We start from the raw sequence: 14,604 nt of genomic DNA, 5'->3' as shown, positions 1-14,604 counted from the left end.
TGCTCTCTTGCCTTAAATGATGGCACGAACCGTGGTACATAAAGGTTGAATGATTTGGGAGACATTCGTCTTGATTCTATTCATTATCCCCAGAGGCCATCCTTAGTTACAATCCTCTGTTTCGCAAATCCTTGCCATTGGTCACACTGGAATCCAGCATAAAGGGTAGATTATGAACATCCCTCTGCCCAGAGCCCTGCAATTTTCCACCCACCAGCACCTCAGGGTAAAGTGAGGACATAAAGAAGCCTCCAGGCCCCACATGACATGGCCTTTCCCTACTCCCTTCTCGTCCTGGCGGGGCTCCCTCAGGTCCAGCCGTAGGATCTCCTGGCTGTTTGTCACACACTCTAGGCACCCTCCCATCCCAGGGCCTTTCTTCTAGCTCTGTCCTCTTCCCCCGGCAGCTCCTTGGCTGACTCCCCACACCTTTGCTCAACTGTCACTTCCTCAATGAGGCACTCTCCTCCTACAAAGCATACACAGCCTCTCAATCACACATGGAAGTGCTCGTCACCCTCCTCCCTCTGCTCTACTCTTTGTTCACACTGTACATATCACCTTCTAATAATTTCCTTATTTATGCTACACACTGTTTATTTTCAGGCTCCATCCACCACCACCACCACCACTCCTGCCCACCTCCTGATTAATGTTTTGCACCGATAGTGCCTAGAACAGGACCTGGCACAGACAGAGTAGGCACTACATAAATATTTCGTAAATGAATAAATACATCAACGCCCCGAATGGCTGAGACTAATGAGGCATGAGGATGCTCTTTGGCAGCAAGAGAGAATGTGTACAATTACACAACCACACACTTGAAATGGCAACAGTGGACAGCCTTTAGAAGTAGTCTATAACCCAAACATGCTTGGTGATTAAAAGTGTTGGCTTTTCAGTCTGACCTGGATTTCAATTGTTTGCATATGTGACATCTCTAAACCTCAATTTCCTCTATGAAAAATGGTTACTATATTATATAATACATATAATATATATACATCATAAAATGAAGGTCCCTACTTTGTAGGGCTGCTGTGATAATTAAATGAAATTCAGTATGTAAAGCACTTGCCACAGTGCTTGGCATATAGAACTCTCTCAATAGATAACCAATTATTAATAACACTATTAACACCTGAAAATTCAATATATAGATATCTGGGTATGCATATATCCATCATTATATAGGTAGATATACATAGTCACCAAAAGCCGTTATTCTGTAATCCTTACCACAATATTTCAATCTTTATGGCTCATAAAGTCTGGACCATGTTACAGATGAGAAAATAAAAACACGTTACTAGTACTTCCTGTAGTAAACACCCCTGGACCAACCCGGTTCAACAATGCATTTTCTGCCCCGGACAGCGTTTCCTCTCTAATCTGTCACTGTGTTTTTATTTTCCCACCCATATGTCCATTCAGAGATGTGTCTCTCTAGAAGTAGCCAGCTGTGTTCGACCCAGTCAGCTGTGAAGAAGCATCAGGAGCTCGTTAAACACAATTCTTGCTTTGCCTCTAATTTGACTTAAGGAGGAAAAATCCAAAGAACGAACATTCCAGGCAACAAACTTACAGAATATGAACCTTTGAAATAATTTTTTCAAGTTCCCTCTTAAATGCGTTTATTTTGTTTAGCTCAAACAGAAATAAGCCGGTGCGTGTCTTATAACCTGCCCCCTTTTAAATGGGCTGATCTTTAAGTCCAGAATGGCTTTCTGAATTGTATCTGGGCCTCTCCAGGTATTATCTGTAATCGTATTTCTTCTATGTAGAAAGGTATGCAGACATTCACATCTCTACTTTGGGTTTCAAACGAATTTTACACTTCTCCCAGGGAAGAAAAAAGAAAAGAAGAAGGCATAGTGCAAAAGTTATTTTAGCTGTGGAGTTATGCAAACCTTCAACACATCCCGAAGGTGCCAGCCTTGTGCTTATAAGCAGTTTCAGAGCATTTTAGGTGTTCAGCATAATTTGCACTCTTATTGCTGCACTCTCGCTGTTTGAGCTTTTTTTATTATTATTTTATTTTTTCCTTACCTTGAAAACAAGTTTGCCGTTTCAAAGCAAAAGGGAACTACTGACAAAATATGAAGGTGTTTTATCCTCTACTTAAATCGTAACTCTCTTTCAAATATTTACTCCGGTTTTTTTTGTGGGGGGGGGGGTCCTGGTTTGATCATGCAGGGAGGCAAGCGCAACCTCAAAGCAATAAAAGTTGAGTCTGCAGTTTCCTAGAGAAGTTTTAAAACTTCACATTGGAGCACAGTGTGTCTTGCTGACATTAATTGGGCAGCGAATTAACTTTCCCTTCCCCATTCTGCTTTGTTTCTGCTTCCAGTGACAGTGGTGTTGTTTGCAGCTTTGAGGCGGCAGCGGAAAAAAGAACCTTTGATCATCTCCAAAGAGGACATCAGAGACAACATTGTCAGTTATAACGACGAAGGTGGTGGCGAGGAGGACACCCAGGCCTTCGATATCGGCACCCTGAGGAACCCCGAAGCCATAGAGGACAGCAAATTACGCAGGGACATCGTGCCCGAGGCCCTTTTTCTACCCCGACGGACTCCCGCAACTCGCGACAACACCGACGTCCGGGATTTCATTAACCAAAGGTTAAAGGAGAATGACACGGACCCCACCGCCCCGCCCTACGACTCCTTGGCCACCTACGCCTACGAGGGCACCGGCTCGGTGGCCGATTCGCTGAGCTCGCTGGAGTCGGTGACCACGGATGGAGACCAAGACTACGACTACCTTAGTGACTGGGGCCCCCGGTTCAAAAAGCTCGCAGACATGTACGGAGGCGTGGACAGTGACAAAGACTCCTAATGCCTTGCCTTTTGCCTTTTTCCTTTTCCAGTACGACACCGAAAATAGGTGAAGTGGCTCTTTCTTTCTACTTTATCCACCGCTCCGTGAAGGGTTCTCTGTTCTACCCGTTCCAAACGTCAATGGCTGCAGCCGGTGTGGATCCAATGTTAGAGACTTTTTTCTAGTACACTTTTATGAGCTTCCAAGAGGCAAATGTTTATTTTTTAGCGCATCCAGTTAACCATGTCAGCCAGCCCAACAGGCCCCGTGCTGGAGGAGAGCGCCAGGAGTGGTATTTTCCCTCGTTCTCTTAGGGCAAGTTCCGAATGGGCTCAGTTTCCCTGGCCTGGTCTCCCTGCTACACTCCATTGACTCAGGTCAGCTGGTCGCTCTGGCTGTACATTTCACATGCTAATGGGATGAGGGAGGGACTGTGCTTTAATGATAAAAAAATATATATAGTTTTAGTAAGAGAAGTGAGGGAGGAACACCTGTGAAGTTGGTCCTGGTATATCAGCTCACAAGGAGATAATGAACTATATAGATGGGTGTGTATTATGGGTGTGTCGCAAAGAATTTAAAATGGCATTTGCCCATCCTTTTTGTTCTTCAAGAACTTTATCCGGCACCAATGACTATTCAAATCATCAAATCCACCAACGTTTTAAGATTCTTGTTCCTCTTTTGGACTAGAAGCAAATTAAATGGTAACGTTGGAAAACAACAAACAAAATGTAATACCTCATTCCTTGCCACTAACTCATAATTTGTTATATATTAAACCTGTGAAAGTACCATATAAAGAGAAAGGGAAAATAGCTAATGATGTTGAAAAAGGAAATATTTAGCCTATTTTAAAGTTCGGGCCACCAAATGTACCACAGATCACTTAAAATTATTTCAACCATCAGTAAGCTAATTATAAAAAAGTCTAATTGTTTAAAATTCTTGAAGGAACTTTTCTGAGACAAATTTTAACTCCTTGTCTGTAGTTGTTGTCAGTATTATTCTAATATACTTGAAAGTAGCAGCGTGAAGTACAATAACTCATACTCTTCAGAGACTTCGTACACAATTAAGTTGCATTAGTAAAGATAGATTAAATAAAACTCAAATCCCGCCCTCAGAGTTTAATGGGGAAATGACAGCCAGCCACACTTGAACTTGAAACCCTGTCCTTCACATCTGGAAACATCTATATATTTATATGACATGATAGATATAGATATATTGTTGAGATCATAGTGAAAAACTACATAGTACATGTTTGGAAGACGCTTACGAAGGGAGAAATGTGATTCCCTTCAATAAGAGTGTTTAAGATTGTATTAAAATGATAGTTGACTTTCAAAAGCATTAATAGTTTTTCATTGTTTTTAACTCTGTTGCTATGGCAACCTTGCCATCTTTGTCTTTGAACTAATGATAAAGTGGTGGTCTCAAACTACAACGGAAAAGTAATGTACAAGCCATCCAATCTATTATTTCTCTAATTATGCAATTAGCATCATAGTTATTTTCCAGAGGACCCAACTGAACAGAACTAATCCTTTTGGTAGGTTCAAATCATTTATTTCATATGGCTGTTCTAATGATTTGTATCATTAGAATCTTACATTGTGCAGTCATCAGAAATTTCCAAAGTACTGTAATGAAAACATCGTTGTTTTGAAAACTTAAAAAAAAAAAGCAAACCCAGGCTCTGTGTATATACATATACATATATATATAAATATATATTATGTACTTAAGAATATTCTGACTTCAATTATTAGTCTTAGGGATGTATTTTCAATTAATGTTAATTTTCTACAGATAATGTTATTTCCATTTGGGGCTACTGTCATATTAGTACATACTTTCTATTTGGAAACATACAGTTGTTAAGTTTTAAATAGGTGTATTACCCAGGAAGTAAAGATGGCACGTTTAAAATAAGAGAAATGTAGTCTTTTGGGTTACCCAATTAGAGTGAAAAAGTTTTATATCCATATTCTTCCTTGTGTTTCCGAATGGTTTCCTATTTTGTAATGGACTTCCCTGTGTACTAACAAGTGTTTCATGTTTTCAGGGTTTTCTTTTGTTAGTTCTTCATACATACACACACATACACACACACACACACACACACAGGAATGCAAACAAAATACTACAGGAGAGTTTCACTTAAAATGAATATCATAGTCACAGTTAAATGTTGCAAAAAAGATAGCTTAGTAAAGTTAATTAGAAAGAACTAGTTATTTATAGCAATAGAACACCACCTTAATCACATGACTTACTGTAAAATCAAAGAGCTCTCTGTCCTTATGTTTCACATCATGTAATAAATTGTATCAAGAAAGATAGTCCTGTAAAAAGAAAGATATCATGAGAAGTCTTCCTTTTGAACTTTTGGGTTAATTGGAATGTCTGAGGGTCGACACTAGCAACTTCCAGTGTTTAAGGGTAAGGTTTATTCTCTCCTCATAAGTGAAAGTAAGTAGTTCTGTAGTGGAACATTTGAGATATAATTGGCAGGGTATATTAATCCCACCTTGAAGGTGGTACAGTGAGCCAAGAACAAGTTAATATGACTAAATATTGAAATTACTGCTTAATCTCTTACCACAAAACCTGATGATAAAGTGAATCTCTAAGAAATTGGATAATTTAAGACTAGAGCTGAATATTTAGTACTAGGGTCCTGTAAGTATTTTACTATAATTAATACTCCCTGATGTCATGGAAATAATGAGAGCCATACTTCCATGATTCCATGTGGGTCTCACTTCCTTCCCACCAAGATATCGCGTCAAGGACCCCAGTCAACATGAATGATTACTGGAGAAAAAAACTAGTTTTCAGCTCAGTTTTCACCAAGTCTCTGTCATGATATTAGATGTTAGTGACAAGAAGGATGGAAGGAAAATGGGAAGAGGTAAAATTTAATATTTGCTTTAGTCACTATGAAACTAAAATTCCTTAATTATAACCAGATCACTTTTGTGAATTGCTTCAAGGACTTTGAGGCCCTTCTGAAATTTTTTCCCCCTCCATTCAAAGGGGAGAGTTTCTTCAAACCACCAAGATGCTCCCTAAGTAAGCTGGGATTTTTAAAATGTTAAACTATTGTACATAAGTTTACAACCCCTTCACTTCATAGCCACTTTCTGCTAAAAGGAATAAACATTTGTCCCCAAATAAAAAATGAAATCAAATGGGAGAGAAGAATAGATGGTTCCATGGAACCATAAGACAGGGGCTCTGGGCACAGTAAATAAATGCTTTTTACAGAGCTTTCTTAGCTTTACAGTTTAGGTGTGTGAAGGGAGTTTCAGATACAAATTGACTCCATTTTCAAATAAAACAAAACCTGGCAATTCAATTTTAACTCATTAAAAAAAAAATTCTGGCTTAGTGTTCATTTTGAGCTCCAAAAAAGTTGTACAAAAATTTCTTAAAAGTTGAATCTCTATTTTAGAAGCATCCAAAATTTACAAATCCAAATTAACTTTAGAAAGTTTCCATTACTTTCATTTCTAAGTGCATAAATATTAGATACCCTAATTTGCTGAGAAATACCTTCCATCAAATGCTTTGCCTTGCAATGGGTATTTCATTGGAGATAAATGTATAAACTATGAATTAAGAATTCCTCAATGCTACATACTTGAGGACCATAAAAGTATGCAGCTGAAAAGGAAGAACAGAGTTGGTTCTTGGCCCAAACTAAGTACTTAAATCAGACACACATAAATTCATTTTCCCCAGGAACCAAACCACCACATCAATTATCTTACCCTAGTCACTAGTTTTAAAGCAACGTAATTACTTGGGAAGAACACTCTAGAAAGTCATGATCCCCGCACTATTTTGAAAGGTGTCCTCTAAAAAGGATCGTTTTTAGTGTAATTTCATTTTTATGATTTCGTCTAGATGAAATCTTTTTTGAATTGTGTCAGGGAATTAAATAGTCAAGCATTTATGTTTAACACTAAAACCCAGCCCCCTCTATCAGATTGTAAGAGTGGAAAGATTAAGACTTAGTGTATGGATCTTCAGGAAGACGAACTATTGTCCAAAGTCTGACAAGCAACTTTCTTTTCCAGAGAATACAGAATTACAGTATGGCCTCCTTAAAAGTTCAGTGGCTATTATGTTTGCAGCATTTTTAATCTCCCTTTGGCATCTTTATGGAATAGTTTTCTAAAGGGGCAATTTTCTACTAAAAAACATCAGACCCTGATCATGTTCAGTGTGCAGAGGAATACCCTCTTAGAAAGGAAATACATTGACTCACACACTTGTTATAAGTTAATAAAGAGATAGCTCATTTTTAAAGCCAGAAGTTTATGGTCTCTGCATCATCAATTTAATCTCAGCAATGCTGAGACAATCTTTAATCTACTCCCCATTTTGTAATACCTTATTTATGATGCATTTTCATTTTTTAATTTGGGGGGAATGTTAGCCCAACAGAGCCAGCAGATGAAAGTGCCAAAAGGAGGTCAAATGGAAACAAAGCCTATTACCCACTGTATATCAGACAGGACCAAGGCACTTAGCCTGAGAGCCACTGGGTTATTAGATTAATTTCAAAAGAGCTTTTACAAGTTGCTTAATTCCAGTTTTTTTTTTAAACCCATGGACCACAAATTCAAATTTCTCTTCAAATGGGGTTAATTTGACAAATGAGGCATGGATCTAGTGTTGTGGAAAAAGCATTCCGCTATAATGAGATCTTGGTCTTTCTTGCGAGACTATGTTATTTATGTAAATATGTCTAGAGGCACCTTCTATAAGTTTTTAGTTTTCTATGATCTATTAGTTTAGTGTTTATTAAGGAATCAAATGTATAGAATTGCTAAGGCATTCAGGGAGAATGCTGTGTAGCAAACCAACCGATCTGCTCAGAAGAAACGTAGGAACGCTTCAAAACCACCGTATTGTTTTGTTTGTGATTCTTTTCATTGCTTTGAAAGTAAACTGCCTAAGAATAGGCCTTATAATAAATGCTACGTGCGTCTTCAGTAGTACCAAGCTAAGACAATTTGGCATTCTCCTACTGTGATTTGTGATTTTAAACCCAGAAAATAAAAGCTTTTTGGTATTGATTGTTTTTAATTAAAAATACTCCCAAGTATAAATTGAAGCTGACGCCACCCTTGAAGATTTGCTGGCTGTAATGCTCAGTCATATGGTTTTTCTCAGTTATCGCCTGTTATCTCTGGCAATGAGAACACCTGATAGAAACAACCACTGCTCAGCTTTCATCAATATTTCTAGTTGGGTAGATTTTCATAACTTCACAGTTTACATGAGACAGTTTCCTGTATTCGAAGGAGAGGTAAGGATTACCTTACAGCTCAGTGTGGCCGGGCCTTTTGTGGTAGTCAAATGGCAAAGCCACGCTCCTTGAAACGGCTTCTTTTATTTTCCTTTGTTTTCTTAGACGTATACATTTGAAAAGAATGCAATTTAAAAAGTGATTTCTCACAAAGAGTTAAATATGCCTTTTGCAAATCAATTTTTGTAACAAGTTATTTATATGATATTACTTAATAAACTGTTTTTTTCTAACTCGTTTTTTCAATTCTCTCAAACTATTGTTTTTAATCAGAGATTTTAAAAAAAATGTACATGCTGATATACACTTTATCTTTCCAAATCTGCTGTTTGAACCTCTCAAACAGCTAACTAAAGCCAACTTGTTATACAATAATTAGCTTGTAAACAATAGTTTCTCCCAGCCAGCATTATACATCATTGGCGCTGCCCTGAAGACTTCTTACTGCTGGGGCATCAAGAATTTTACTGTTATTTATGGAATTGCTGTATTAAGAAGAAAGCTGTTTTTCCTCATGGTAATTGCTTTAGATAAAAAAAGACAGTTCTATATTTTTGTCCATCCCAAATCTCCATCCTTTATTTCACTCCCATAGAAAAAAATTGTCTATGGATCTCTGATTCAAAAAAGAAAAAGAAAAAGAGCCAGACCAGAGGGAAATAAGGATAAAATCCTTCCAGCATTCTGATACTATGAGTAAATAAAATGTTTTTAGCATATTCAGAGCTATAATATTTCATATGCTTGTTCTCTTTTAAGCTGCCTATTTCTACAGAGGCTATATCATAATTTTTTAACTGAGAGAATTCATAGCTTTGCAAAGGAGATTTTTCATTTATTCACTCATTTGTTCAAGTAGTGGGCAATCCAATGTGTGCCATGAAATATCCGAGAGTAAGCCAAATAGACACATCTTCCCTTCTCTCCAGAAGCTCATGGTCCAGGAGGAAGGGCTGCCATAAACTCCTAGCTATAGTGTCCACCAGAAGGTTGGCGGGGGGGGGGGGGCGGGGGGGGGGGGGGAGATGCCTTCAAAGAGATAGAGATTCAAGTGTTCATAGGAAGCGGAAACGGTTTCTGCCAGGTGGAGGAGGGTGTGGGAGGTTTAGGAATTGGTAGGATTGAGATAAAGGGAGATAAGAAATCAAAAAGAATAGCAGGGGAAAGAAAGAAGAGAGAGGGATGTTTAAGCAATGCCCCTCATCTCAGCAGAGGTTCCCTGAAGAGGACTATGCTTGGAAAAGACACACAGTACCAGAACACAGAGGGTCACTAATACCATAGCAGCTGATTTTTGTTGTTTTTTGTGGGGTTTCTGCCATTGGGTTTAAAGTTAACTTAGTGGAAACCAGAAACCCATGGGAAGGAATGATGGTATTAGAAACATGTTTTTGAAAGATATGTCCATTGCACGGTAGTATGCACGGTGTGCTAGAGCTAAACCCCTCTCCTGTGTCCCCAGCTCTTCGTGACCCCAAGGCAAGCAGAGTCAGCAGGATCTAGGAGACTTCCCCGACCTAATGGTAGAATAGGCAGGAGGAGCAATGTGCTGTCTCAAGGACCCAGCTCAGGAAGCAGTTTCCTGCAAACGTTTAGACAGGCTAAGCCATTTCCCATCACCAAAACACACCACTTCTGTAACAGTTATTAGTGGGTATTAGGGTAATTCACTCTAGCTGATGCAACAGACAAAACCCAAAATCTCCATAAAGTTTGCCTCACTCTTATGGTGCTCAGGGTGGTTGCGAGCCTTTCTCCTTGTCGCCATGCCATTTGGAGCACACTGCCTCCAAGGTTTAATGTCGCAAGGGAGGAAAGTTTGCTAGGTGATCATAGGAGATGTTTCTAAGGGGGCAGGGCCCACTCATTGCTATACCACTTCTGCTCACATCTCATTGGCCAGAACTCAGTCGTATGGCCCCACGCTAACTGGACAGAGGCTGGGAGATGTAGACAGACAAATACATGTGTATCTGGTGATACACTCTGGTGAGTGTCACTTACATGTAAGATAGACGTAATATGTATCTGCCACTTATAGGTTCAGTCTCTGTCAATCTGGCAAAATCGTTCCCAAATCCTTAGAGTTTTAGTCTTCATAATAAGCCACATCTCATAATCATCACGAGGTTGTTATCAAAAGAGCAAGTAGGAAATCATCCACAAATTCAACCTTCAACCTGAAAACCCCTTTAAAAGCAGTTTGTCTACCATCCCTGATCTCAATGCCCATGGTAGATATTTCTAATCAACTGACTCACAGATCTCCCAGATATAACCTTAGAACTCCCCCTAACAGGGATGCCCCACCAGCCATCAATAATAGAATAATATTGAGCCATTTGCTATCCCAAACCTAAGAGATTAAGTTTTCCAGTGAAAGACTAGTTTTCTTTCATTCTAAGTTTTGTTGACTACCCACCACTGACATTTGTCAAGAGCATTCCAATCCTGAGATTGTAAAAAAATTTGGAATAATTAAGGAAGCTAAAGGGCTCAGCTGCCATTATAATTAGCCCACATCTTTATTTCATAAATCTGAATCAACAAGCATGTGTCTCTTTCTTTGAACAGTTCGGATATTAGTTTCAGCTTGAGGGATGCATCTTCCCTCAGTGATACCCCTGAACTTCTGCATTTATTCTGCAAAAATCATTTGAGAACCTATGATGGGCCAGGCACGAATCAAGGTGATAGGGATATAGGGGTAAAAAGACAGTTACACTCTCTGCTCCATACATACCCTTCCCTCAAGGACTGCCATGATTTAATCTCCCATTATTAATCTTAGTTTGCCTGACTAAACATTTTGTACTGAATGACACCCTGATTCTTTAGATCGCTTTCCTAGGATTCATATTCTTGAATTCAATACTTTTCTAAATATGCTATGAATAGATATGGCTCTTTAAAAGAAGTGGACTGTCTCCTACTTCTGTCTATAATATACTTATTCCTTTTTTTAAATGTCTCTCTTGACATATTAGATCATCTGTGTTGCTTCCTGAGCCATTTAGTCTCAAAAACTAAACTTTTAATGGCAAATATGCCTTGTTTGCACATTGGTAAGAAAGTGTCTCCTTATAGTCAGTAAAGGATAGGTTTTACTAAAGCTTTTAACTTTGCTTAGCTGCCTGATAATAATGCCTTACTTTTATATAGCCCTTCAGAAATAACTGTTATATATGTGACTTACTATAACTCTCACAAAAGGCCTGCACAATAGGGTATATCATTCCCATTACACGAACAAACAAAGTGGGGTCATTTGTCCTGAAGTCCCATCACAGGAATTAGAATCACTTTTTTAACCTGGGCGCTGCAAGCCTGCCACTGAACCCTACATTTTCCTCTTTGCATACATAGTCCAATCTCATCCGTTTGAGAGAAATATTTATTGGGAGGGAAAAAGGATTCTTTCTTCCTTTATACAAATTCAGATGAGGTTGGATTCTGCTGATGGCTATAGCCTCCAAGGCCTTCCTATCTATAAGATCAGTCCAAATGCTCTGTGAAGAAAAAAAAAAAAGCCTGAGAGAGCAAAAACTGCGCCTATCGACCCTAATTTATCCAACTGATTTCAATTGTAAAATTAGAACAGTGTTCCCAAAGAAAAGTATTCCCAAGAAATAGAAAATTCCACTCAAGACAGCAAGGGCTGTAAGTTGTCTATGTGATAATAATCTTGAGAATATCAGTATTTCGGACATCAAATTGTGGTAAACCCTCTGTAGGGTAGCAATGCCCTATAACAGGACAGGGAGAAGGCAAGGAATGAGGACTTTCTGTCGCTCCTTAAGCAATTCAGATTCCATAACTGAGGCAGGAGCTGAGGAGGAAGGAGGGGGACCTGCTCGGGCCGCGAGCACCCATTAAATCCTGGTACCCTCCTCAGTAACACGGTGTCCTCTGTGATATCCCCAGAAAAATCCAACTGCCCAGTGAGGTGGTGTCTGTGTGGCGGAGCACTCAGTAGCTACAAATCTTTGCTTGGAAACTACAAGTAACGTATGTTCCATATTTTTCTATAACTGAGCTTAATTTCTGTTTTGAACCTTGATTCCTGTGAGCAACAGAAAGTCAACTTTAGTCATTTGGGGTTTCTTTCCACAAGCCCTCCTGAGATTACAGCGAATTCTAAGAGGCTGAGGGGACATAAAGAGTTGGGGTAACAGGAAGAGGGGGCAGTCAGAGCTTAAAGCCAACCTGCTCAGGGAGCTGGGAAGAGTGGATGGAATGCAGAAAAAAACAGGGGAATTCTCTTAGCCCTCCCCATTGGTCCCCCTACCCATCACAAAATGGGGAGGCTGAAGTTTATTGATCAGAAACATTTCTTTGTTATTGTCATTATTTCTCATTCTCAGGTCAGAATCAAAAGCTTAAGAAAGACACCTGATTCTCTCCTGACTTACGGCTGCAGCAGAGATTCAGAAAGAGCTGAAAGTTGCCTCAGAATGCCACTATTTCAAATTTAATGCAAATTTATAACGCTGTTTTCTTTTGCTTTACTGTCTCAAGCATTACAGAAAGTATTCATTGATACTATTAAAATATATTAAATAATATGTTAAGCCTGAGCCAGTCTTCAGTGATTTCTGAACATCCACATGATGAGAACTTGCCTACCTACTTGATACATAAAATACGTTTTTTTCTTTATCATAAATCAAGACGATCATGACAAAGCGTTCTTTGATTTGTGAATACATTTACATGAAAAATCTCGCAAAGTTACAAAAATTAAACCACCATTGAATATATATTTAACAAATAATTTATATTGAAAACAATAAACATGTTAAATCCAAACTGTTTGGTTCCCTTTGGATCCAAAGAAATATATCTACCTTAAAAGAATTTGACAAAACGACACCAAAATTCAAATGATAGCTCTCGGGTGAGAAAGGCTGAGAGGCTGATTGATTTTGGCATTAAGACTTAAGCTGGGGCTTCAAACGAGCACTGGAACATACAGCAAAGTCACAGGGATGCTTCTCTAAAATGCAAATTCCCCGGTCCCACTCCAGAAACAAGGAGGGCTATTTTATGTACTGCATTGGCCTCAGGCCATTCCAAACTCTGGAGGCTCCATCTTTAAATGAAACATATTAAAATGTACCCACACTTTATGGGGTAAAATGAATCAAGTTGCAGTTTACTAGTTTACAAAATATTGTTATATACACCATTAGACTTTTATTGTTTGGTTTTTTTGTTTTTTGTTTTATGGGTTTTTTTTTTTGCAATTTTCTTCTGTATTTTGAAGTCTCCCTTTTTAAAATGTGGACTTTGGGGGGCTATAGCTCGTCTGAGAGCAAATAGGTACTGTGGGTATTGTGCCTAATGTATCAAAGACATCCTAAAGTGAAGATGGGATTTGGGAATCTGCATTTACAGCAAGTTCCCCAGCAATTTTTATACAGACCAGAATTCGAGACAGACGTGAAGCTACTTTAGTAACAAAGGCAAAGGCATGCTCGAGGAACTGGAGGTATAGCAGTCTGACTTAGCACAGAAGGCTCTGGAAAGGATGAAGAGAGATGTAAGTTCTAATATTCTTGCACATGCCTTCCAATTTTCCTTTACCTACTGGATTCAAAGTGTGTACTTATCTAAACAAATGATAAAGGGATTAACACAGGTGCCCTCCCTAGAAAAGTTTGCAAGTTTCCAGTTAAAATACCAGGAGTAGTTCATACATATCTATTTAAAACCTCAGGTGAAGCTCTCCACTCCCCCCACCTTTTTTCCAGAACTTTTCTGGCTACTTTCCCTGCATGTGTCAGTCAATAAGTAAATAACTGAAATCCTTGTAGAGTTGATTCACCAGTCTTCCCAAGCATTTGCTTCTATTTCTCTCTTCTTAAAGTCAGCTGTTATTCTATGAGCCTCAGCTGGGGAGCGCCTCCTCTCCCAGGGCTCAATCAGAGTTCCACTTCAATTAGCTTAATTGGAAGAAGACACAACCAAATTTCCAATTAAAGTTCTAAAGGAGCTATTAGAACAGCTATTTTTGTCTTTTCAGAGCAAGCTCTCCTAATAGTCATTTTTTAAAAGGTAAAAATCCTTAAAGGAGAAAAGGTGAGCATAATCAGATCAATTACCACTGCTAATCATTCCTGGAAGTAGAGTTGGGTCTTTTCACTTAAGTAATTTGGAAGTAAACCACCTGTTCACTCTTTTATTAATTTTAATTATTACTAAATTAATATAGGTATGCTGTCTAAAATGCCAAATAATTCTAGAAAGCTTAGAGCAAAAACTTACCACTCGATCCCATTCCCTTACCCAGAGGTAATCCCTTTCCACCTTCCCAGATAGTTCTTCTAGTATTTACTTCCTCATTGCTAAATAATGCTCACATCAGTTTAAATCATAAGCAACGGTTATTTCTGTGGGTAAAAAGTGGTTAATAAAAACCTCAGATGGTTCAAACTGATGCTACTATT

General features: G+C 38.7%; 1 protein-coding gene across 2 annotated transcripts in view; it reads left to right on the top strand.

The window, feature by feature from the left end:
* CDH6 (cadherin 6) overlaps positions 1-8,348 on the top strand; it is a 131,832-nt gene extending 123,484 nt beyond the window's left edge. For both annotated transcript variants that reach the window (XM_027606750.2, XM_027606751.2), the window contains exon 12: positions 2,354-8,348. In XM_027606750.2, the coding sequence (XP_027462551.1) occupies positions 2,354-2,844 (491 nt within the window). In that variant the 3' untranslated portion in view covers positions 2,845-8,348. The remainder of the gene's footprint in view (positions 1-2,353) is intronic.
* Positions 8,349-14,604: the final 6,256 nt, after the last annotated feature.

Source organism: Zalophus californianus, chromosome 5 (assembly GCF_009762305.2).
Source record: "Zalophus californianus isolate mZalCal1 chromosome 5, mZalCal1.pri.v2, whole genome shotgun sequence".
NCBI lineage: Eukaryota > Metazoa > Chordata > Mammalia > Carnivora > Otariidae > Zalophus > Zalophus californianus.
Note: the sequence above shows the minus strand (reverse complement) of the source record. Positions and strands in the feature narration are given on the sequence as shown.